The sequence below is a fragment of the Stenella coeruleoalba genome, assembly GCF_951394435.1.
Source record: "Stenella coeruleoalba genome assembly, chromosome: 15".
Lineage (NCBI taxonomy): Eukaryota > Metazoa > Chordata > Mammalia > Artiodactyla > Delphinidae > Stenella > Stenella coeruleoalba.
Genome location: NC_137161.1, coordinates 71889580 through 71913224, shown reverse-complemented (window position 1 = coordinate 71913224; position 23645 = coordinate 71889580). Strand labels below are relative to the sequence as shown.

The 23645-nt window shown below is 56.3% G+C and overlaps 4 protein-coding genes across 13 annotated transcripts in view; 2 read left to right on the top strand and 2 right to left on the bottom strand.

The window, feature by feature from the left end:
• The window catches only part of HIRIP3 (HIRA interacting protein 3), a 2683-nt gene extending 1856 nt beyond the window's left edge, over nucleotides 1-827 (bottom strand). The window contains exons 1-3 of the mRNA XM_079946118.1: nucleotides 732-827; nucleotides 534-654; nucleotides 301-415 (exon numbers count right to left, since the gene is read on the bottom strand). Of these exons, the coding sequence (XP_079802244.1) occupies nucleotides 301-415; nucleotides 534-654; nucleotides 732-796 (301 nt within the window). The 5' untranslated portion in view covers nucleotides 797-827. The remainder of the gene's footprint in view (nucleotides 1-300; nucleotides 416-533; nucleotides 655-731) is intronic.
• A 590-nt stretch (nucleotides 828-1417) lies between these two features.
• Nucleotides 1418-10387, top strand: INO80E (INO80 complex subunit E). Of its 4 annotated transcripts, XM_079946122.1 has the most exons (8): nucleotides 1418-1597; nucleotides 1755-1825; nucleotides 2039-2091; nucleotides 5115-5193; nucleotides 5298-5409; nucleotides 5788-5904; nucleotides 9051-9118; nucleotides 9691-9829. In XM_079946122.1, the coding sequence occupies exons 1-8, from the start codon at nucleotides 1517-1519 to the stop codon at nucleotides 9698-9700; spliced, it is 591 nt and encodes a 196-aa protein (XP_079802248.1). In that variant the 5' UTR covers nucleotides 1418-1516; the 3' UTR covers nucleotides 9701-9829. The 4 variants fall into 4 exon arrangements, with proteins under 4 accessions (XP_079802248.1, XP_079802246.1, XP_079802245.1 ...); XM_079946120.1 differs by lacking the exon at nucleotides 9051-9118 and having other exon boundaries at nucleotides 5839-5904; nucleotides 9691-10387; XM_079946119.1 differs by lacking the exon at nucleotides 9051-9118 and having other exon boundaries at nucleotides 9691-10374.
• Nucleotides 10388-10514: 127 nt separating this feature from the next.
• Nucleotides 10515-15610, bottom strand: DOC2A (double C2 domain alpha). 7 transcript variants are annotated; one of them, XM_079946114.1, is made up of 12 exons: nucleotides 15597-15610; nucleotides 14949-15064; nucleotides 13990-14267; nucleotides 13553-13632; nucleotides 13260-13334; nucleotides 13020-13129; nucleotides 11693-11819; nucleotides 11552-11611; nucleotides 11314-11477; nucleotides 11102-11183; nucleotides 10916-11012; nucleotides 10548-10827 (listed from the first exon to the last, which is right to left on the bottom strand). In XM_079946114.1, exons 3-12 carry the CDS (start codon nucleotides 14252-14254, stop codon nucleotides 10682-10684), a joined length of 1206 nt encoding a protein of 401 aa, XP_079802240.1. In that variant the 5' UTR covers nucleotides 14255-14267; nucleotides 14949-15064; nucleotides 15597-15610; the 3' UTR covers nucleotides 10548-10681. The 7 variants fall into 7 exon arrangements, with proteins under 7 accessions (XP_079802236.1, XP_079802241.1, XP_079802237.1 ...); XM_079946116.1 differs by lacking the exon at nucleotides 15597-15610 and adding an exon at nucleotides 15365-15509; XM_079946113.1 differs by having other exon boundaries at nucleotides 11552-11819.
• A 6622-nt stretch (nucleotides 15611-22232) lies between these two features.
• Nucleotides 22233-23264, top strand: LOC307198511 (fertilization-influencing membrane protein; the record flags this gene model as incomplete). The annotated part of the gene is made up of 3 exons (XM_079945474.1): nucleotides 22233-22305; nucleotides 22897-23055; nucleotides 23173-23264. The coding sequence occupies 3 exons, from the start codon at nucleotides 22233-22235 to the stop codon at nucleotides 23262-23264; spliced, it is 324 nt and encodes a 107-aa protein (XP_079801600.1).
• Nucleotides 23265-23645: the final 381 nt, after the last annotated feature.

Here is a 23645-nt window from a genome sequence, read left to right as displayed (position 1 = left end):
GCCATCCCATTCTTTGCTGGGAGGCCGAAGCAGTCTGGACTGGAGGCTGCAGAGCTGGGCTCTGGAATGTGGAGAGAAGAGGAGGTTGGGACAGGTTCCTCCTGTCCCTTCTCCCTCCACTTGGGATTGGTTGCCTTGAATCCTGCTCTGATGGAGGGAAGGGCAGTAGGAAACAGCTCTCACTCCACCCTGTTCCTGGCTCCTGACTCACGGGCCACGCGCCCTCACCTAAGGCCTTGGAACATAACACACGCACAATAAATACCTTTAACGTGAACCAACTATGCACAAGGCACTAACCTGACTCCGAATTGAAACGGAACCTTTTTCTCGCTGGGTCACGGCAGGGGATGGGAGACCTCTTGGCCTTCTTGGCAACGTCGAGCCTCTTTTCCCTGCCACCCGCTTCCTCCACCTGTGTGTGCATCAAGAGAGCATCACGTGTATCAAGGTTGTGTTCTGCCCCACCGCTCTCAGGCCCCTCCTCCACGGCCACAACCCCCGCCTGCGGTGGCCCAGGCTCGGGCCCACACCTGCATCTTCAGCAGCTCCTCCTCCACTAGCCGCTTCAGCGTCTGCTTCTCCTCGGGCTCCAGGTGGTCGCGGCCCGCGTGAGCCAAGAACCTCCGCCGCACGATGGAGTGCGTAAGCGTGCTGCGGAAACACGTGTCACGACGGAGTCCCTGTCCCGCCCCTACCCTTTACAACCCCGCCTCCAACCTCCGGTGCACCTGAGGTCCGGGCGGCCTTGGAAGAACCTACGGGTGAACTCCTGCATCTCATTCTCCCGAGCCATTTTGCTCCACCTGATACCGGCGGCTCCCGCCGTTTTTCTTCTCGGAAGAAAAACGTTTGACAGGAGCTTGCGCACGCGCAGTATCGTGGCGCCGTGAGGTGGAAGACCGTTGAGTATCCGTCACGGGCCGCTTGGACCCAAAACTTTGCGAGACAAAACTTGCCTTCCGCGGGCAGTTGGAGAGTCTCGCGGTTCCTTCCTTTTCTTAGAACGAATCTCTTCTGAAGGAGAATTCTCGTTAGAAACCGATTGGGAGCCGGCTACACCTTTGGATGTAACAATCAACCCGGGACGCTGCCTCTGTTTCGTGGTCACGGGCAGCAACTAGGCATCTGTGATTTTGAAAGACAGAAGGAAAAGGGCGTCCTCGCCAGGAGACTAGGAATCCGAGGAGGAATGCGTTCTCGTGGCTTCAAATCGCTAAGCACATTTCGAATCAGTAAGGGTGCCCTCCAGCGTCCGCCATCTTTGTGACATCATCGCGTCGCCGCGGCGCCATTTTTAGCGTATCCCCTGGAAGCAACGTTCCTTTCCCGGTATTCCCCGGGAGGGCAGCCGGTGTGGTTACGATTCCTAGGCGCGGGGCACGGCGGGAGTTGTAGTCCCAGCGGATACAGCCCAGCCGACTCTGCGGAAGTGGAGGTGGGAGAGGCCGGGCTGAGCCGGCTCGGGGTAGCCCGGCTCCCGGCCAGTGCTGGGGCGCTTCTCCCGGGGCGGGTCATGAACGGGCCGGCGGACGGCGAAGTGGACTACAAGAAGAAATACCGGAACCTGAAGCGGAAGCTCAAATTCCTCATCTACGTGAGTGCTGGGGTGGTGAGGCGGTGGGGGGTGAGGCCTGGCGCTTGTAAGACTTCAGTTTACCTGTGTGTGAAGAGAGTAGGGTGAGCTGTGGCCGGCGTCCGGGCTCCATTTACGGACGGCCGTTGGCTCAGCTCCCACCTTGCCGGTAATACAGGAACACGAGTGCTTCCAGGAGGAACTGAGGAAGGCGCAGAGGAAATTGCTGAAGGTGTCCCGGGACAAGAGGTGAGACACGTTGAGGGGAGGAGGGAGGCCAGCGGGTGATGTGGCTCCTGTGGACCTGCATTCGGACCCCATCCTGGAATGGGCCACAAATGCATGATAACTGCCTCGGGGCTGTTGTGAGGCTCCAACAGGCCAGCTGGAAGGGACGAGGGCCCAGGAGAACATTGCAGAGATGGGAGTAAACACTCTTGTTCTCTCCGCCCCCTCCCTCAGTTTCCTCCTAGACCGACTGTTGCAGTACGAGAACGTGGATGAAGACTCCTCTGGTGAGCAAGGTCGTGAAAAATTGGTGGAGGACATGCTCCTGGCACTCCAGCAAGCTTCCTGGGCCCTCCCTTTAGGCCGCGGAGGCCAATACAGCCTCCAATGGTTCTTAAGCCTAGTCGCTTGTCGTCCTCCTCACTATTCTTTCACTCAAGTATGACTGAGTATCTGCTGTATTTCAGGCAGTGGGCTTTGCACAGAGGATACAGTGGTAACCAAGATGGATAAAGCCTCTTGGAATTTGTATTCTCGTTGGAGGTAGTAAGCAAAGAAATAAACTAGAATTTTAGATTTGAAGAAGAAAATCAGGGTTACGTGGTAGGGATTGGAGTAGAACGGGGGTTGATAAACTTTCTCTGTAAAGGGCCAAGTAATAAGTATTTTAGGCTTTGCAGAACGTACAATTTCTGTTGCGCCTATACAGCTCTGCCTTTGTAGTGCAGAAGCAGCAATAGGTGAGTTGTAAATAAGTGAGTATGGCTGTGTTTCAATAAAACTTTATTTATGAATACTGAAATTTGAATATCATAAAACTTGCACGTCATGAAATATTTTTCTTCGGAGTTTCTTTTCTCCCAACGATTTAAAAATGTAAAAGCCGTTCTTAGTTACAGACCATACAAAAGTAGATGGCAGGCAACATCTTAATAAAGAATTCAAGAAAGGCTTTTTTCAGGAAGTAATGTTGGAGCTGGGACCTAGATAAGAAGAAGATGTGAAGATGAGTGAGAGATTTCCCACAGAGGGAGTCACAGATGCAGATTCCCTGAGGTAAAAACGTACCAGGTTTTTTGAGGAGAAGGGATGAAGCACATAAAGCACTGTTCTCAAAACTTTTTTTGAGCACCGTTTACAACCAATAATAGATTTTACATCGTGACCAACCCCCACGTACTTACTTGCTTATAAAACAAAATTTAGTGAAATAATGTTAAGAGCCCTATATGCAGTTTGTTCTGATACTTTTTAGACTGATTTTTTTTTTTCCATTTAGTGCTCGTTGTAAATCAATAAGTTGAATTTGTGACCCACTATTGGGTTGATACCCACAATTTGAAAAAGTCCTAAGGTGGGCCTTTGTGGCCCAGTTTTTCTCATAAGCCATGTCACATGCAATCATCTCTCTCCATGGTGTTTAGAGCAAGGGTCAGCAAAAAGCTAGCCAGATTGCTTGTTTTTGTTTTATTATTTATTTTTGGCTGCGTTGGGTGTTCGTTGCTGCGCGCGGGTTTTCTCTAGTTGCGGCGAGTGGGGGCTACTCTTCGTTGCGGTGCGCGGGCTTATTGCAGTGGCTTCTCTTGTTGCGGAGCACGGGCTCTAGGCGCGCGGGCTTCAGTAGTTGCGGTTCACGGGCTCTAGAGCGCAGGCTCAGTAGTTGTGGCACACGGGCTTAAATGCTCCACGGCATGTGGGTTCTTCCTGGACCTGGGATCGAACCCATGCCCGCTGCATTGGCCAGCGGATTCTTAACCACTGCCCCACCAGAAAAGTCCCTAGATTGTTTGTTTTTGTAAATAATGTTTTATTAGAACATTGAACACCTATTCATTTACATATTATAGGAAGGCAGTGGATGAGGTCAAAGAAGTAGGTAGGAGCCAACTCATGTAGATCATGGCAAAATATGTGGCTTTCATTCTAGCTTCTCATTGCCTTCGTGTTCCTTCCTGGAGGTCTTTCAGTTAACTTGCTTTTGGAGGGGGACTTCAGGATAGGAGGCGTGAGGGAACCCAGCCTGTTTATGATCAGAGTGGGATATAGCTGAGAAACAAGAGCCAGAGACATAAGCCACCACTTATCTCCTGGAGAAGCCCACAGTGTGGTCAGGGAGACACCCATATATGACAATGTCCTAGCAGAGTGAGGAGAGCCGTGACCAGTGAGAGTAAAGGGTTCTGGAAGAGTCAGCCATCAACTGGGCCTGAGGGATTCTGGGAGACTTTTCAGAGAGGTGGCATTTAATCTACTTCTCTTTTTTTTTTTTTTTTTTTTTGCGGTACGCGGGCCTCTCACCGCTGTGGCCTCTCCTGTTGCAGAGCACAGGCTCTGGACGCGCGGGCTCAGCCGCTCCGCGGCATGTGGGATCTTCCCGGACCGGGGCACGAACCTGCATCCCCTGCAGCGGCAGGCGGACTCCCAACCACTGTGCCACCAGGGAAGCCCTAATCTGCTTCTTAAAGGATCTATCTGAGCAGAGAAATCGGGAATAACGTATTTTACGTGTAAATGGTTATCTGTTAAGTGAATGATGGGCCTTCTAGGTAGAGGCACAAATCTGGGAAATGAATTTTGGTTTTGAGAAAATAGGTTGGTGTGATGTGAAGAATACAGTTTGGTTGGGAGACCAGAAGGGTGGGTTGGGGCTATATTAAGAAGCACTTCAAATGCTTCCAGGCATTGGGAAGGATGTGATCAGTTTTGCCTTTTATGTTGTTCTGTCCTTGGGGAGGACAGTGGGTGGCAGGAGAGGTGAGATTGCTTAGCAGGTGATTTTGACATGGTGCTGACCTGACCTCGTGACAGTTGGAATGGGGAGCAGTGAGTGAAGGTAGGAGAGATTTGAGGGGCAAATTACCAGGACCCTGCATATGTGGAGTGGGGCAGAGGTAAGCTCTGGACAGCTTAGGCAAATAAGGAGAGAATAGCATAAAATGGTCAGGAGTCAGAGGCCTGGGCTCAAGTCCCAGTCCAACACCTTCCTTTCTGAGCCTCCGTGACTGCATCTGAAAAGCGGAGGTGACGTCTTCCCTTTCCTCCTTGGATAGTTCTGAAGACAAGGAGAGGCAGTGAATGTCAAGCACCTGTTCAGAGCCTGGCACGTAGAAAATGCTTGACAGTATGTTACCAGGGAGGAGTCCAGGCAGGAATTAGGTCGTAAAGGACATTTTAAGGAAGCTGTGGGCCTCCCCAGAATACACCTGTGTGCCCTTCAGATTCCCCAGAACCCTTCCGTAGAGTTGAGATTACGCCCCTCTGGGGTAGACAGGGACTCCCACCCACTACTTACCAGCCCTCCCCCTCACAGACTCAGATGCCACTGCATCTTCAGATAACAGCGAGACAGAGGGGACATCCAAGTTGTCGGACACGCCAGCCCCTAAGAGGTGAGAAGAAGCCATCATTCTTCCCTGGAGGGTGGGGGGTGGGGGTTGGAGAGGGTACCTGGGCTGCCTCTTGCCTCTGACCCCCTCCCCTGTCCTTTCTCCAGGAAGAGAAGCCCTCCGCTGGGGGGTGCCCCCTCCCCCACCAGCCTCTCCCTGCCTCCTTCAACAGGGTTTCCCCTTCAGGCCTCTGGGGCCCCCTCCCCATACCTGAGCTCGGTGAGTTGGGGTCAAGGGTGGGAAATGGTCAGATGCCTGGGAATAAGGTGGGCATCATTTGGGCAGAGGGTCCAGGCCTCAGGGTGAAGCCAGCCCAGCGCCAAGAACATCTGTCTGGGTGTGGCCAGCAAGCGTGCCTCGGAGGGGTGTGAGTCGGGGCTGCCTACTTCTCTCTGGTGTAGGAATGGGGGACAGACGTGACTGAGGAGAGGAGACCCCAGGACACAGTCCTGCTGCTGTCCCCTCCCGTCTGTTCTCAGGAGCCACACTCATCACCATCTCTTGTTTTTCCATTCTTCCTCCTGTTTGCATTTCTTCCTTCTACCCCCACCCCATCCACTCCATTTCCCATCTCCATCCCCTCACTCCCGCCTGCAGCTGGCTTCCCCCACCTACCCCCCATTCCCTTCTGACTACCTGGCCCTGCAGCTGCCCGAGCCCAGCCCCCTGAGGCCCAAGCGGGAGAAACGGCCCCGCCTGCCCCGGAAACTCAAGGTACCCTGTTTGGGGGACGTTAGGGAGGGGCCAGAACGGCAGGACAGCCACCTGAGGGAGGCTCAGGACGGCTGGGGGCCTGTCCGAGAACGTTGAAGGGCTGATTTGGGGCTGCTGCTGGGGACCCAGCCCAGGGTTAGGCGCTGAGGGGCGGGTCGCAGAAGTCCTGGCTCCCAGGTTCCCTGTGAGACCAGTCAGGGCAAGCCCAGACTCGGGGAGCTCAGAGTGAAGGTGGCTGGGGGCCAGGCTCATTTTCACAAGTGTTCTGTATTGCCAGGCAGCCCCCAAGGAGGGGCAGAGTTGTGGGATCTAGAATCAAGTCAAGGTTGCACCACTTAGAAACCATGTGACCGTGACCCTCTAGGTCTCAGATTGTGTGTCTGTAAAGTGAGTGATCAAACCACGTGTAATCAGCCAGTGTTGCGGAGCGTCTACTGTGTACCAGGCACTGTGCTAGGTGCTGCAGATACAATAGCGAACAAAGCAGAAATCCCTGCTTTCATGGAGCCCATGTTCTCGAAGGGTAGGCAGGAAACAAGCAAGATAAATAGGTAACAATGTAGAAAAATAGATTCAGGTAAAGAGCGTGGGAAACACCAGAGTACATGGGGCTGATGTTTACAGTGGGGTGGTCAGAGACTTAAATGAGCAAAGCCCTCTGGCTCTCTGCAAAGTGTTTCATTCAGGAAGAACCAGCACAGGGAGCGCTGGGGGTGGGTACGTGTTCGGCTTCTTCAAGGACTAGGAAGGAGGCCAGTGTGGTCGGAGGAGAGTGAGAGGGAGAGTGACCAGAGAGCAGGTCAGAACAGCACCTGAGGGGCAAGGCTGTGGAGGGCCTTGGAGGTATTGGGAAGTTTTTGGCTGGTACTGTGAGTGAAACGGGAGCCACTGGAGAAGGTGGGGCAGAGCGGCGTCTGATCTGATTGACATGTTAAGAAAATTGCTTGACACTGCAGTGAATAGGCTGGTGGGTGGGGGGTCAGGATGGAAGTGGGGATACCAGTGAGGAGGCTCCTGCGGTCAACCAGGCAGCAGGGGGAAGAGTGAAAAGTGGGTGATGGGTCTCTTTCAAAGAATGAGCCCCAGGAAGAGCCGTGTGGGCTGTGAGAGAGAGGGGCGTTGAGGGTGACTCCAGGGGTTTTGGCCTGAGCAGCCAAAGAAGTGGCCCTTTTCTGAGTCGGGGAGGACTGTGGGAGGAGCAGGTTTGGGAAGGAAGGTGAGTTTGGCTTTGGATGTCTTGAGATGCTGTCTGGAAATGTCAACGAGACAACTGGGTGACGTGAGCCTGGGCCGCACCGGGGCCGTATTTGGAAGTCACGGGCAGGGAGGTGGATGGCGAGGAGAAGAGGTCTCTGCACCCTGAGCCCTGGGAGAGATGAGGACACGGAAGGCACAGTGCCCTTCCAGCTCTGAGTCAAAGTGAAATAAGGACCGGGCTGGCAGCTCTCAAGTTGGGTGGACTGTAGACTCGAGACTCTGGAGCCAGAGGTGGAACGGGAGCCCTGCTTGTGGTTAGGAGTGTGGGTTCTGGAGTTCTAACCCCAGCTCTGCCACTTCCTCCCGCGTGACCGTGGCCCTTGAGCCTGGAAGATGAGTAGCTAATGGGTGACGATACTGCTCAGCTCCTGCTTCACGCTACTTGGCAGGGGTTCTGCTTCCTGGGCTGGGCGGACTGGTGGAGAAGGCACGGGCCAGAGAAACCTGGAGCAGAGCGTGGAGGCGTGGCGTGGGGTGCGCTTGGCAGTTCAGGGCTCTGAAGTGCTGGCTCCTGACCCAGAGGCGTGTCAGTGAGCTATGTTCGGGGCAGGCAGGGGAAAAGGGCCCAAACCAATGGCGGTGCATGGGCGAGGGGATAAATCAGGGACGGCCTCAAAGAACAGGTGACACTTGAGCCCAGGGTGAGATTTGGATATTCAGGCTGAGGCGGTTGTGGAAGGAAGGGGGGGACGTGGCAAAAGCGGTGTTTGGGCTGGAGCCGGAGGGGTGAGAGAGAGCGAACAGCGTAGGAAGGATAGGGTGGGTCAGGTCATAGAAGGCTGGGTGTCCTATGAGGAGAGTGGGGGTCCCTGAAGTTTCTGGGTGTGGTGGTGTGAGGAGAGGGGAGGGGACGCTGTGAAGACTGAAGCAGGTCAGTCAGGAGCCTGGGCCTCACCCGTTTTAGCTGGGTTTCCTCCATGCACTCGCCGTGCGACTTGGGCGCGTCATTTAACTCTCAGAGCCTCCGCTTGCTCCTCTGTTCGGTGGGGTCGTTGTGAGGATAAAATGAGTTAAGAGAGAGAAAACACTTAGCCTGGTGCCTTGTCCCTAGTACGCCACAGATAAGCATTCACTACCGTGGGTCACGCTGAGGAGGCCATGAAGTCAGTCCAAGCAGGGGTAGTACATGGGGCCTCGGGTCGGTAATCAAGAGGTGGTGGCCAGAGGAGGGGGACAGTCATGCCACCGGCCTTTTCAGTCGTGCGTGTGCATCTGCTCCCGTGTGTGCACATGAGTGCCTGGTACTGGGTGCAAGGGTGCTGTTCAGAGCTGGGCTTCCTGTCATCCATCCTGGCAGACCCCAGTCGCCCGAGGTACAAACCCACTCTGGCCCTCCATGCCACCCTAGGAACAGCGGCGGTGAGGGGGCCACCTTGAGAAGCAGAGAGTAGGCCACAGGGGCCCGAATGTGTTAAGGCAATCAGAAGGGCCACTGTGAAGACTACTGCCATCCCCGCACCCGGGGCCAGACTGGACACTGCCTGGTGGGGACCTGGCAGGCCTGTGCCTTCAAACCTCCATTTCCAAGCCTCCGTTTCCTCCTCTGGCTGATGACCTCTCCTCCCTTCCAGGGTGGTCGGAATGGTGAGAGATCATTAATGGAAGTCACCTGGCACATACTAGGTGCTCAGTTTGTGCCTACAGGCAAAGCAGGAGGCCCACAGATCTCTGGGAAGGATTCAGAAGGACCTGGCAGGGGTGGGACTGGAGGGTTGGGCAGGACAGAGGCCACTTCCCAGCCTCAGAGCACAAAGCAGGACCTTTGACAAATAGAAAAGGACAGTCCAGGTGGAAGGACTGGCCTGTTCTCAGGCACTGCCTGTCCTGAGGGCAGCGAGGAGCCGGAGGCCCCCGAGTACAGGAGTGACGCGCTCAGGTCTGTGTTCTAGAGAGCTTACTCTGGCTGCAGTGCGGAGGAGGAGCTGGATCTGGGAGAGGCTGAAGGCAGGGAGTCCAGGTGAGCTGAGAGGAGGGCCTGGCCTAGGCCGGTGGCTCTGGGGATCCCAAAGAGGGGCCCCTCCCAGACACAAGAGGTAGAAGCCTCGCACGGCCGGGGGTGAAGACCTTTGACACCCTCCACCAAACCAGTGAGCCCTGCAGGAGGAGGAGGGAGAGGAGGCCAGTGTGGCAGGTGGTACTGGAGGTGCCCAGAGGCGGGCAGGCAGGCACTCCAGGCTGGCTCTGGCTCTGGCTGCTATCCCAGGGGCAGCCACAGTGCCTGACTGGCAAGGGCAGGGCCCGGCCTTTCCCTCCTGGTTTCCCATGAGACTCTCTCCACCGCCACCCTCATCAGCACTTCCATCACCAACCCTCACCCCCACGCACTTGCTGGTGTGAGACTCTGCAGGGCTGAGGTGGGGCAGGCTCCCTGATTCCAGCCGTGGCTGGCCTGGCTGTGTCCACTACCCCTTGAATGAGCCTTTGCCCCCTTGCCCTCCCCTGGAACTGTCTTAAGGGGCAGTGCCAGCCTCCTGGAGGTCCCAGTGCCTCCCTGACAGGCCCTCCCTGTGTTTCTCCCCGCTGCTGCAGATGGCGGTAGGACCCCCCGACTGCCCCGTGGGAGGGCCGCTGACCTTCCCAGGCCGGGGTTCTGGGGCCGGCGTGGGGGCAGCCCTGGCCCCACTGCCCCCACCCAAGATGCCTCCCCCTACGATCCTGAGCGCCGTCCCTCGGCAGATGTTCAGCGATGCAGGCAGCGGGGACGACGCCCTGGACGGGGATGATGACCTGGTGATCGACATCCCGGAGTGAACCCCTCTGCCTGACCCCCTGCCCAGCGCCCTCTGTGTCAGCACACATGAGCCCCCAGCTTCCGCAGAGACGTTTATTGACGCCCGGTTGCCATGCTGTGGCCACTGACACAATCAGAAAAGGCGTAAACATGCATGAATGTCCCCCAGAAGGTGGGCCCTCTCCAGGGAGGGCAAGGGCCCTGCCTTCACATCCCAGCCCAATCCAGGGGACAGTTATTTAAATGAGTGGGCCAGGAGCATCTGCCACCTCTCAGAGAGGCAGAGACCCTGCGGTGGCCCCCCACTTAAAAGGGCAGCTGTACAGGGCTCGGTGGTGGTGGTTTTTTTAATGAAGATTCTGCATTAAAGGAGTGCCTCTTTTTGTGTGTGTCATTTTCATTTTTGGAAACCTCCTCCTCCAAACCCCTCCTAATCCGACCTCCTCCCTGGAGGGGAGGGGGCCGGGCAGCCTGGAGAGGCAGGAGAGAGGAGCAGCAGCCGGGTCCTTGGGGCAGGGGCACTGTGGGATCCCCCCTGCAGGTGTGCTCTGGATGGGTGGTTTGCATATTTGTCTGTTGTAGCGAGTCAGGCAGGAGGAAGTTTGCATTTGTGAATATAGATCTCCACAGTCCCTCACAAGAAGACAGACCCACGGTCACGGAGACACGAAACAAGACAAGTAGTGCGGGGTGGGGCCTCCACCCCGTGTAAACGTGCAACACACTCGTGCGAAGGCTGCCTACTGGGCCCAGCCCTGAGGGCCCTGTGCTGGGCGGCCGCTGTCCTGCTCAGGCTGAGGGCAGGGCTCCGGCTGCCGGGGGCAACTGGCTGGTCAAGGTGTGCCAGCGCTCCAGAGCTGCGTCCGGCTGCTGCAGACAGTCGCTCCAGTGCTTCCGGGCCTCTCTCCGGGCGCCTGGCCCCAGGGCCACGCCACCTGGGAGCAGTAGAGGCAGGCAAGATCAGGGCCGGGCTCACTGCCGGGCTGCCCTCCATCAGCACCACCCAGCAGGCTCCTCCCTCACCGATGAAGTCGTTGGATTTGCCAATGTCATAGTCCCAGACTGTGACTTCCAGAGTCTTGCTGGCCAGAGTGGAGAGCTCCATCTCGTAGAAGAACTCCTGGGACAGGGCAAGCGACACCTTCCATGAGGCTCTGCCCCCACTCCCAGCCCCAGCCCCGCTCGATTTCTGGCCTCTGCCCCATTTACCTCATTAAATTCCGGGTTTAGAGTCTTCTTCTTCACACGTGTTTTGTGCTTGGATTTCTTATCCACGTCTGGCCTCAGGTACCTGCCGAGGGGGAGGAGGGACGGGTGGGGCAGCAGGTCAGTCAGGGACAGGCCAGGCCCAGAAGAGGACGGGGCTGGTGGCAAGTCCCTGGGGAGGGGAGGGTGGGCCTCGGGGCAGGGCGAGGGCTCACGTCTTGACGTAGGGGTCAGAGTAGCCGTTGACGTCCATGGCAGCCAGGTGGGCGCAGCGCACGATGCCCACCAGCAGCCCGCGGCGCCGAGAACTGTAGCTGAGGCTCAGCAGGATGCGCCCGCGCTCTTCCAGCAGCCCAGGCCCCTGCTCCACCTGCTCCAGCTGCCAGCAGACGCGGGCGTCAGCCGGCACCCTCACCACCTCCCGCCCAGATGCGGTCCCTGTGGGTGGCTCACCTCCTTCAGGTAACAGGAGATGCCCCTCAGCGCCACAGACATGGAAGAGGGTGAAGCCAGCTGAGGGGGCAAAGAGAAAGTTCTGGAAACCTGATCTCCCCAGGGCCCCCTTCCCGTGGTACCCCGCAGCCTGGCACAGACCGGGACCTGGCGCTCAAGGCAGATGTTAAAATGCTTCTTCTGTGAAGGCTTGAGGCGGCGGAGGGGTACACGGATCTCCCCGATGAACTCGTTGTGGCTCAGCTTGTCTTCATCACAGACGGAGATCCTGGTAGGGAACTGCAGGGTCAAGGCCCCCTGGGGTACTTGAGCCCCACTCCGGTTTGGGAGAAAGGTCCTCCGACTGAACTCTGAACACTCGAGGCTGGTCCCAGCTCTGCCCTAAATACTCTACACCTCACTTGTAAAATGGGCTGTCTCAGGGCTGTGTGGGGAGCACCAGGCCTGGAGCTGGGGGAGGATGTTTTGATTTGCCCTGTTCCTCTGCGCCTCCCTTTCCAGCTGCCCAGGCTGTCCCCGGCCCATCAGGACCTGCTCGGCTCCTTGAGGAAGCCCTCACAAACCTTGGGAACGCGACCACACACACACACACACACACACACACACACACAGCCTCCATTCAGGGCCTGGGGACAGGATCCAACTGAACATGCACAGGGTGTGCACTGGTGGATGTGGGTCACGGGTCCAGGATGTAAGAGCTAGAAGGGCCTGAAGGAGCCTTGAGCAGTTGGACCAGGAGCGCATACCTCCCCCTAGAGCCCCTGTCCTTTCCTGTGTGGAGCAGGGAGCCAGCCTGGGAGAGACTCATGAACCCAGCAAGTAAGAGATTATTGCTTTTACTTCCATCCGTCTCGGTCTGCAGCCCCTTTCCCTGCCTTCTGCTGTGACACTCTCGAGCAGCTGTGTCATGCAGAGGTGTTCAATTCCCAGCTCTGCCACCTAGCAACCACATGACCTTGAGCAAGTCACTTAACCTCCCTAAGCCTCATTCCCGTTTCTGTCGCTTGAGACTTCACTCCTTAGAGATGTTAGGGAGACAAGGGCAGCAGAATGGGCAGACCTCTGCTGCATAGGTCTGACTTAAGTCAGGGGCTCTGAGAAGGGGTCTCAGTGAGCAGGGAAAGATTGCAGGAGGAGGCAGAGCCTCAAATGATGAGTGGGATTTAGGCCGGCAGAGAGAGGAAGCAGGGAGAGACACGACAGGCAAAGGTCAGGAGATAGGAACCCGACCAGTCGCAAGAGGGCGGTCCTCTGTTGGAGGAGCAGTAGGAGCTATTTGGAGGGCAGGAACCCAGGGGAACATTCTGGCCTGCTCCCGAAGGGGACAGGGAGCCACTGATGGTTCTAGAGCATCCGAGGGCTTAATGGGAGGTGGGTCGACCAACCAAAGAAGGTTCCAATGACAGTTGTCCCCAAGGAGGTGCTGAGCTGGACTCGTTGGTAACCGGGAGGACAGACCCCTCACCTGAGCACCTTGTGGGTGATGTCATCATCTGTGATTCCGCTGTACGTCAGGTCCTCATTCCACACGGGATTCAGCGTGTTCCTCTGAGTCTTAGTTTTTAGCTTATTGGCCTTAGGTGTGGGGACGAAGGGTTCACAGTACATGTCCCCCAGACCCACAGAGGCTGGAGGCAGACGAAGGCTGGGGGCACACCCACAAGCTGGGTCAGGCTGGGGGGCGAGGGTAGGGGGAGGCCGTTACCTTGCAGGCTCCAGGCAGCAGGTGCAGTTTGACGTAGGGGTCGGCCAGGCCATTGAAATCCATGGGCTTGAGGCCCTGGGGAGGAGGGGAGGGAAGAGGGCTGTGAGGTCCCAGCCTGCCCACCCTCCCTCCCTCTCTCTGTAGTGTGGACCCTTGGGGGCGGGAGAGCCAAGATGGGTGCTGGGAGAGGAGCAGGAGTCAGGCCTGGGGAAGGGAAAGGAGAATGGAAACGCACCCCTCTCAGGGTAGGAGGCAAACAGGGCCAGGGCTCTCGGGAGGCAGGGAGTACCCACCTTGGCCCTGAGGATACTACAGTGCAGAGTGCAGGAAGCCTGGTCGTAGAGAAGGTCAAACTCCAGCGTGCCCAGGGCGGCTGGAGAAGAGGGAAGAGGTAACCTGAGTCCGTGCGTAAAGACAGGTGTGTGTGAGAGACAGGTGGGCAGGCCTGCTACGTGTGCCAGCTGTGAAGGTTTGTGCGTGTCTGTGCCTGTCAGCCTGCTTGTGTGTGCACGTCTGGGTCCCTGGCTGGGCTGCAACTGGTGCTCTGTGGGTGGTTGAGTGTCTCAGCAGAAATATTGAATATTGAGCCTAGCTGAACCTGTAATCTCCACTGACTGCAGCTGTGGTGGCGGTGCCCGCCGCCTCCCCACCCCCAGCAGGGCCCCATCCCCTTCCCACAAGCCTGGAGGCCCCCATTAGCACCCTGGGCCCTTCAAGCCCGCAGACTCACTGGTATCATCCGAGTCATAGCTGTCCACCTCAGCTCCATCCTCGGGCGTGGTGGCCCCAAGGAGGGCTGCAGGGGGTGCCAGGGCCAGGGGGCCCAGATGAGCAGGGGCCTCTCCGAAGCCCCCGCCACCCCCTTCAGGTCCTGGTCCCCGGCGGGGGAAGTAGTCAGAGATCTGGCGGATGGGCCGGATGGGCCCCGGGCACACGTTGATGGCCATGTGCTCCTGGATGTTGATGGTCATGCGGTCGCCCCTGCGGCCCCTCATGCAGCACCCCTGGCTGGGGGAGGGAGGTTCGAGAGAGCTTGAGCCCGGGGCTGACTTCTCAAACCTACCCGTCTGCTGGCTGAGGGCCAGGCGGCACCCGCCAGGGTCTGTGGGCCCTCACTGGCCTCCCTTCCTAGGTGCTGAGGGAGAGGGCAGCCTGTGCCCGCTGACGGGCAGGCAGAAGGCCTGGGCCCTCCAGACCCCAAGCTGTGCTCCATGGGGCTGGGCTGCCAGCCCACTCCCCCCAGATAGGTCCTGGCTCCACCTCAGCCTTGCCCACTTTCCTCTAGATTGTCCCTCTGTCCTCTTCCCAGCGCCAGCCCCTCATTCTGGGCTTCTGTCTGCCCTGGGTCCTCTACCCCTGAAGCTGCCCCCTAGGCCCCCTCCTCTGTCTTTCTGAGGCTCTGACTATCCTTCTGCACCAGGCGCCTGTCTGGTCTGGGGGTCACCCACCTCTTAGGTTTTCACTACCCACTGTCCCTTCGTTCAGCCCCAGGATCTGCCCGCCTGCCTGGGCCCCCATCCGCTGCCATCCAAGGTGAGGACCCCTGCCTCAGATGCTTCCTCCTGAAACTGGCTCTCCGGAGGAGCCAGAAATTACAGCCTCCGGAGAGCTAAACACCCCCAGGGGCACACACAGGCTAACACACACTCACCCTCACCCTCTCGCCCCCGGCAGCCCAGCCCCCTGCACCTGTCTCTGCGCCTCCAACAGGTGCCCAAGCACTGGGGGGCCAGCGGGTGCGAGCTGGGCGGTGGCAGCCGGCGATTCCCAAGGCGGCCGGCGAGAAGAGCGCCGAGTCCGGCAGTCTGAGCCGAGAGGGAGGGAGAGCAGGAGAAAGTGCGGGGAGGAGGGGGTGAGCGAGGTGGAGGCGAGGATGCAGCCGGCGCAGGCGGCGCGGGGCGGGGAGGGGCGGACGGAGGCTGGGGAGGGGGCGGGACTCTCCCGCCGGCGCCCGCCCGGGCACACTTAGGAGCGCACACGGGTGCACACACATTCACGGGCAGGCTGACACACGCATCTTGCACGGACACTCCCGCGCACACGCCTGTGCCCACGTGCGCACACCACAGTCATGCACAAACCCAGACACGCGCTGGCACACTCACCCAGGAGAACTTCGCACACACACGCTCGCAGACACACGGGCTCCCTGCGCCGCCAGGAACCCACAGTGAGAACTGCCCGGTGTTCCCCAACTCCTCCCCGCGCCGCCCCCGCGCCGAGCCGGCGGAGCCTCCCTCCGCCCTTCTCTCCTAGCTTCCCTCCCGGGTCTCCAGGGCAGACCACCGGCCTGGTTGCCTTGGCGACGCCGGCTCCTCCTCCCTCCCCGCCCCCTACCTCGCGCGTCCTTATGCCCCTCCTCCGCAGAGAGCGTTTGGAGGAGGGGGGGAGGGTGTCTGGCCCTCCCCTACCAAATATCCGTAGGGGCGGGGCCTGTGGGGGCGGGGCTTAGAGATCCGCAGTGACCCAGGAACGGGCTGGGGAAGGGGGTCTGATCCGCCTACGGTCCCAGGTTTGAAATCTCGGGGTCTCGGACCCTGGCTGGGAAACCTGAGAGTGTGAGGCCTGAGGCTGTGGCCTTCCCCCCACGCCTCCTTCCATTAGTTGTTCAGGATTCTCTCCTGTGACCCAACCCAGCCCCCGAGGGTCCAAGTCCCCTTCTCAGGGATGGCATCTCCTTTGCGAATCCGCCTTCCCTCACCCTCCCATCTCCAGTTGTCCCTCAGGTGGAGCGGAGCGTGGGGTTTCGCTCTGAATGCCTCAGAGCCCTGCAGGCCTTCCTCCGCTCTCTGCTGTCTCTCACCTGAGCCCTGTCACCTGCCTGTCAGTCTAACTCCAGCCTTTGATCTTGGCTCTCCTTTGTCCAAAACTTGCCAGCCCCCAATGACAAAGTCCTCACAGTGACCTGATTCAAGGCCCTTCAGCCCAAGACCCTGACTTCTCTAATCTCATCCCCTGTGCTCATCTTGCTGGCTCTCAGGACCATTACTTGCGGTTCCCAGAACACACCTGGATCTCTCAGACCTGTGGACCTTTGCTCATACAAGTTCCTCAGCCTGGAAGATCTTTCCTTTCTTCAGGGGTCATCCTGGACCCCCTCTTCCTAAGAGACTTACTGGAACATCTCCCCACCCCCAGCCCAGCCCCCAGCTTCCAGTGCTGTCTCTGGTTTGTCATGTCTGTTTCCATTTCTGTCTCCCCCACTACTGGGGAGCAGAGGCTGCCGCATGCTAGGCCTGGCACTAGTTTGGCATCACTAAATATTGTGATTTTAGGTTGCATAGCAATGTGAATATACTTAACATTGCTGAACTTTGTGCCTGAAAACAGCTAAGATACAACTATTCATTCATATGTGTATTTTTACCCCAATTTTTTTAAAGTAATAGAAATGTAAAACCAAACTATGCTGAGATACCACTTGTCACCCATCAAATGGTGAAATTCAAAGCAAATGTTAACACACAGTGTTGGTGAGGCTGTGAGTAAATGGGCACCACCTCTGTAGCTGAAACGGAGCAGGACCCTAGGTCTTTGCCCCTCCGTGTCCTCAGCCTGCCTTTTGTCTGTGGGAAAACTTTAGCTAAACAATAAGTTTAGGGCTTTCCTGGTGGCGCAGTGGTTAAGAATCCACCTGCCAATGCAGGGGACACAGGTTCGAGCCCTGGTCCGGGAAGATCCCACATGCCGTGGAGTAACTAAGCCCGTGCACCGCCAACTACTGAGCCTGCGCTCTAGAGCCCGCGAGCCACAATTACTGAGCCCGCGTGCCGCAACTACTAAAGTCCTCGTGCCTAGAGCCCGTGCTCCTCAATGAGAAGCCACCGCAATGAGAAGCCCGTGCTCCGCAACGAAGAGTAGCCCCCGCTAGCCACAACTAGAGAAAAGCCCACGGTGCAGCAACAAAGACCCAATACAGCCAAAAATACATTAAAAATTAAATAAATAAATAATTTTTTAAAAAAAGAATACGTTTGATCAGAGAAGTGAGAAAATGCAGAAACAAAGGAAAACAGCCCAGCAAGACTAAATAATAATAGTTTAGTCATTAAGCATAGTTAAGGACCCTTAGTTCCTTCTCAAGGGCTATAGATAATATTCTGAGCCATCTCCCGTGAGCTGTCTTGTAGATACTGAAACCCGCACCAGGTGGAAGAAGTTAACTACATGATGACCGGACTGTAGCCATGACATAAGCTCCCACAATTCCAAGAACTGGCCTCCAAGAAATGGGAACAAATCAACCCTGGAACTAAAGACTAACTGTACTTAAAACAATCAAGATGACACTGATCAGACCACCGCAGGACCAATTTCAACATGACTGTCAGAGCTGACTGTGCTGTTCCTGCATGTAGCCCCCTCCCTCCATCTATAAAAGCTCTTGCCCACTGATTGTCAGTGGGGGGGAGTTGCCCTTTGGACAGGAGTCCACCCTCCCCACTGGTTGCCAGCACCCAAAATAAAGCAAACGTTCCTCTGCACCAACCTTGCTCCTTTATTGGCTTTTGCGCAGCAAGCAGCCGGACCCCACTTTCAGTTACATAGCCACTGTCAGACTCTTTGATCCAAAAAATCCACTTCTAGGATTTGGCCCATGAGCAAAATAATAGAAGTTCAAGGCTATTAACGGCAGCATGTCTTCAATGGCAAAAGACTGGAAACAACCTAAATGTCCACGACTGGTTCAATCAGTTATGAGAATTTCACACAGTGAAATAACATGCAGCCATGACAAGAAAGAGGCTCTTTATGTGCTTGTACAGAATCATCTTCACAATCTCATGGTAACTGAAAAAGCTAAGGTAAGGAGGCGCATGAATGGAATGCTGCCATTTGAGGAAAAAAAAAAAAGCGTTTATATATGTTTGTTTATTTGCGCATAAATTATTCCTGGAAGGCTGCACAAGAAAGTGGTAACTATGGTGACCTCTGAGGGGGCTGCTGTGAGCCAGGGGAGGGCAGGAAGAGGATTTATTTTGTACCATGTGCATATGTTACCTACTCAAAAGAATACACTAAAATAATATCTTTTTTTAGATAAAGGCAACCATTAGGTTTCCTCTGAGGTTCTCCAGGATAAGAAAGGAGGAGGCAGGACTAAGGGAGACACCGTCCAGGAGCGGGTGGGTTTGGGGAGAGGCAGACCTGGGCCTGCAGTAAAAGGAGGGGCGAGCTGGGCAAGAAGCCCAGCCCTGCTTCCTGCACTGCTTTCTTCTTCTGGGGTTTAGCTCAGGCCCAGCAGCTCACCTCTAGAAAGCCTTGTTGCACGAAGGCAAGGATGAGGCTGGAGTTCCAGCCAGTCGCGGGGGAAAATACAGACAGTTCTGAGCCCTGGTTTGTCCAGAGGTGGAAAGGCTTTTCGTCCATCCATTAAGCCAGTAAGTATTTATTGAATACTTATTCTATACTGTGGTGCTAGGGCTACGACCAAGGCCAATGATCTCTGGCTTTACAGGCTTGTAGGGGAGACAGACAAATACACAGACAACTCCAGTGCAGTCAGACTGATGTGGTGACAGGGCATGGTCAGAAAACTCAGGTTCACTTCCCAGGGGAAGTGTCGTCTCAGCTGTGACCTGGAAGATGAGGAGGAATTACTGGGTCAAGTTGGGGCAAGAGTGTCCTAGGCAGAGGTGTGTGCAAAGGCTGGGGTGTGCCGAGGAAGGGAAGCTCGGGAAAACCCGAGGTGGGTAGGTAGACAAGAGTGTCGCAGATCAGGGTAAGAAGTTCAAAATAACACAGGAGGCAAGGGAAGCCACTGGAGGGTTTTAAGTAGTGGATCCACGTGTTCTGGTCTGTTCTCGCTTGGGGAAGAGGGAATAGAGATCAAGCAGTCCATAGGTCGTTGCAATAAGCCAGATGAGACATAGGGCTGGCTTGAATGAAGGGGGGCAGGGCGGCACTGGAGGGGAAGGGAAGTGGATGGATTTGAGATTTAGGTTGGAGATGAGCCAACAGGTCTTTTTTTTTTTTTTTTTTTTTGACTGCACGTGCCATGTGGGATCTTAGTTCCCTGGCCAGGGATCGAACCTGCGCCCCCTGCAATGGAGGCAGGGAGTGTTAACCACTGGACCTCCAGGGAGGTCCTAGCCAACAGGTCTTGATTATGGGTTTGTCAGGAGAGAAATAGGGAGGGGTTTGAGATGATTCCTAGGTTTTTGTGTTGAGCCGAGCATCTAGAGGAATAGTGAGCCCATTTGCTGCGATGGAAAAAAGGCGCAGGTTTGAGATAGGAGAATCAAGAGCTCCATTTGGGATCTATTGAGTTTGAGATGTTTTTGGACATACAGAGCCATGATGCAGGAAGTTGGGTAGGGGAGTCTGGAGGAGAGGAGAGGGCTGGGCTGGAAATATACATTTGTGAGTCATCAGCGTATAGATGGTATTTAAAGCCATGCGACTGGATGAGATCACCTAGGGAGAGAGGGTATAGATAGAAAAGAGAAGGTCCAAGCCTGAGCAGCTCAGAGGAGGAGGAGTTGAGAAAACTGATGAGTGTGGCCCCCATGCCTGGAGGCAGGATGCTGACAGACAGAACCAACCATTAGATGACAGAAGTAAAAAGACAGAAGTGATCGTTAGATGTGGCAAGTTATGGGGTCATTGGCAGACCTGGCCAAAGTGGCTTCAGTGCAGTGGGAGGGACAAAGCCAGGTCTGAAGGGTTTGAATACACTAAAGGTGAGGGAGCGATGACAGCAAGTGTAGACAGCCCCTTAGGGATTGTCTGTCTATACTCTGAACGATGTGCATCCCTGAGTTCTCTCCCCTGTGGTCCCCGCAGGCAGAGACCATGCCCTGGTGATTTCTATCTAAGCCATAAATGGAGCCCAGCACATAACAGGAGCTCAATACATTTATTTAATGGTTGGATGAATAAATGAATGGATAATTCACTGCTTGTGTCCAAAGGGCCTTTTCTTTTTTTTGGAAAAGGGGAATTCATTTATTAAAGAAAAGTCATCTGCGAGTTCTACTTAAGTTAGTACCCTTGACGTTAACACTTTGGATTGAAACATGCCATCTTTCAAATAACAAATGGACTCTACAAGCAGCGCTTACAGGTCAATCCAAGTAGCGTTTCAAGAGCCCAGAGGGACACTGGAGGGAGGTGACCCCTTCCCGGGGTGACGACCTTGTCTGTAAACACTGTCAGAGGCTAGAGGCACGGCTGAGCACGCTGCCGCCACAGAGGTTTTTCAGCAGGAAGATCCAAGCACGAGTGTGGCCTGGGCGCCCAACACCCAGGGTGGGGCCCCCTCCGGCCCGCCCTTCTCCGCTCCCCAGCCCAGGGCACCCCGGGGTCTGTCCGCTCTTCCCAGCCCTCGGCTGGGAAGTAAGAGGCCGCCCTCCTGGACCCCGCGGCTGGAGCACGTGGCCTACGTGCAGTTCAGGGTCTGGAAAATGCGGGAGAGCTGCAGCATGACTGGGCCCGTCTCGGCATCGTTCATCCACTGGGTGCTGTTCAGCGGGTTCTCGAGCATGTCTTCAAATGTCAGTGAGATTTTAGGGTTGGTCAGGCCCAGCTGCACCACGGGGTTATCCAGGATGGCCTGAAACAGGCTGTCGCAAAGGGCCTTTTCTGGTAGAGAGGACAGCAGTGTTCTTTTGAGGCAACGGAGGAAACTACCAAATCTACTCCAAAGGTTAAAGGCTCTGGACCCCTTCTCCCAGGACCCCATCTCCCAGCTAAGGCCCCAAGGGCAGCTGCATGCAGACTTGGGGAGGGGGCCCTGGGCCAGAGCCAGGAACCAGGTTGAGTCCCTGCTGCCCTTCACATGCCTGCGTCATTGGGTAAATCACTTCCTCTTTCTTAGAAGAGGTAAGTGTAGGGAAAAGAGGCCCACAGGAGCCAGTCCTGCAGGAGGCCCCATAGATGTTAGTCTGTCTCCTCTTTCCCCCCCTTTTTTTCTTTTTGCGCCTTTTCCTTGTTTAGGAAGTAGAAGCTGACCCTGACAAGTACCTCCCAGGGTTGCTGCGAGGAGAATGGTTGGGTAGTCCCTGAGGATCGGAAAGATGAGGGGTACGAATCCAGTGGAGGAAGGAGCCTCCTTCCGTAGGACAGAGGACCTCATACACGCCACAGACACATGCCTGGTGTGGGGCATGTCATGGAACTGGGACTGTCAGAGGCTGCTGAATAGGCAACTGTGTAATAAAACCAATGAGACCCTGAAGTGTCCTTGGGCTTGGGTGGGGCGGGACACATGTGTGACAGACAGGCCCACCTTCCAATCAGAAGGGAGCTAGTTCTTAGCCACTGGTTGGGGGGGCAAGAGGAGTGAAAGTGGCTGTTGGGAAGTGACAAATAAGGGAAAAGCAGAAACTAGAAAGGGTAAATGGGATGGCCCTTGGGGGAGCCCACCCAGAGAGGGGTAGCCTGTGAAGGCTCTGTGCATGACCAAGAGACCTGCCCCGAGATGGGCCGGGGGACTTCCTCTGACAACCCCCATGCCTGCAATACCTTTCCCTGCAGCACCTGATACAACCTGATGGGATGAGGCGGGAGGGCCTGGAGCCTGGGAGCTGTGCCTTCCTTGGGCAAGAACAGGGAAACAAGCAGGCAGGCATAGACACTGCTGCCACCTAGTGGAAATGCCTGTTATTTGTCTAGGTTGCTAACCCCAGGGTTGTCCTCAGCTGAGCACTACGAGACAGAGTTTGGGCATGGGGGAGACCCCTGTGCCCCTGCATTTGAGGACACGAGGCAGGGGGTAGGCTCAGGGAGGAGGATACATGCCATTGGGAAGTGTGTGTTGCCCACATCACTTTGCCCATCTATGCCTTGTCTCCCTCTTCTATAAGATGAGGGCAGCAGTACCTACCTCATAGGATTTTATGATGGTTAAATGAGTCAGTCCATTTAAAGTACTTGGCATAGTAGCAAGTGCTCAGTAAATGCTATCTGTGGTCAATCCAAGGGGTAAGTGGAGATGTTTAGGCCTGTCCCCCCTCCCCCCGCAAATCCACTATGCCTGCTACACGAATGCAGCTCTCCTTAGTCCCGGCTTTCAGCAAGATTGCCCAACCAAGTCCCCCTATCTGTAAATCCTGGGGCTTCCACTGTTATTGTTCTATCATCAGCATCAGCCCAAAGGCTCTGTGGGTCCCAATCCCTTCCCTTTGGATTCGGAGGCTTGGGGGGAAGGATTCCAGATCCTAGCACTTTCTCTCTCCCCTCACCCTAGAGTGTGTGATCAGAATGGCTCTGGGCGGTGACATCACAGAGCCCTCACCGCATCACTGGAGTGGAAGGGTGATGAGGCCGTGGCAGTGGGCGCAGGTGTGGATGTGGCTGGCTGGGCTGGGGACCGTAGAATCAGGTGGGAAGCTGTCCTGGGAACAGTGGGAAGGAGGAAGGCTGGGGTGTGGGGTTCCTGCCCCTGAGAGGCTGGGAGGCCAAGCCTGGGCTTTTCTCTTTGCTCTCCATGCTTCTCTCCCATCCTCCCTGTTTGGCGTGGGTCCTCTCATGGAGAGCTCAGCTGACCCTCAAGAAGTTCCTGGAAGAAAATCAAGGCCCTCCACAGCTGTACTAGGGCTCTGTGGCCTGGCCAGGCCCTGGGTCTGCCTCAGCCTCTTGGGTGGGGGGCACGGGTCTGTTTGGCTCTTTCATAGACTTTGCTCTGGGTCCCCAGCACCCATCCTGGAGAATGCCAAGGCCTTGGCCCGGGGAGCAGAGTCTCCACTCTTCCTAGACAGACCTGACTTCTTTGATTACCCAGACTCGGACCAAGCCAGGCTCCTGGCCCTGGCCCAGTTCATTGGAGAGAGACCTGTCATCTTTGTTAACTCAGGTATGACCCAGCTTGAGAAGGGGCTGCCCTCCTTGACGGGGCCTGGAGGACAGCTGCCCTTGGCCCTTCGGTTGGAGGTGAGTCCAGGGCCCCTGCCTCAACCTCACTGTCTAGCAGGTTCCGACTCCATGCTCTTCCATCACATCCTGGTGGGCGCTCTGGTGGTGGCCTTCATCTTCCTGCTTTTCCAGTTCTGCACACACATGTAAGGCCTGTCCCCCTCCCCAAGCCCCGCCCACCTCAACCTTCCTTGGGAGAGGCTGAAGGACCCAAAGCCCAGGGAGGCGGTGGTGGCGTGACCTCCCACCTCTGATCTCCACACCCAATAGGAGCTGTGAGAAAGGGGCCTAAAAAGCCGGACGGACGAGGGCCCTGGACTCTGCCCTGAGTGCCCATACCCGCCCTCCTCTCCTGCTGATGAATAAAAGTCCTTGCTTCTTTCTCCCTGACTGCTCAGCGACCCAGGCCGGGGGTCCTGCCCTGTCCTGCGGTCAACCAGTCATCGTGCTTTCTATCCCCAGGCGCCTGCTCCCTTCCCAGCCCCAAAGAACTGGGTGACGAGGGCCTTGGTGGCGTTCACGCAGATCGTC

Coding starts and splice junctions, on each gene's coding strand:
- INO80E (XM_079946119.1), top strand. CDS start 1,517: ATGAACGGGCCGGCGGACGGCGAAGTGGACTACAAGAAGAAATACCGG. Junction 5,194..5,297: donor GACACGCCAGCCCCTAAGAG/GTGAGAAGAAGC, acceptor TCCTTTCTCCAG/GAAGAGAAGCCCTCCGCTGG. Junction 5,905..9,690: donor GCCTGCCCCGGAAACTCAAG/GTACCCTGTTTG, acceptor CCGCTGCTGCAG/ATGGCGGTAGGACCCCCCGA.
- DOC2A (XM_079946110.1), bottom strand. CDS start 14,254: ATGAGGGGCCGCAGGGGCGACCGCATGACCATCAACATCCAGGAGCAC. Junction 13,633..13,989: donor CTATGACTCGGATGATACCA/GTGAGTCTGCGG, acceptor CCTCTTCTCCAG/CCGCCCTGGGCACGCTGGAG. Junction 11,820..13,019: donor ATCACCCACAAGGTGCTCAG/GTGAGGGGTCTG, acceptor GTTCCCTACCAG/GATCTCCGTCTGTGATGAAG.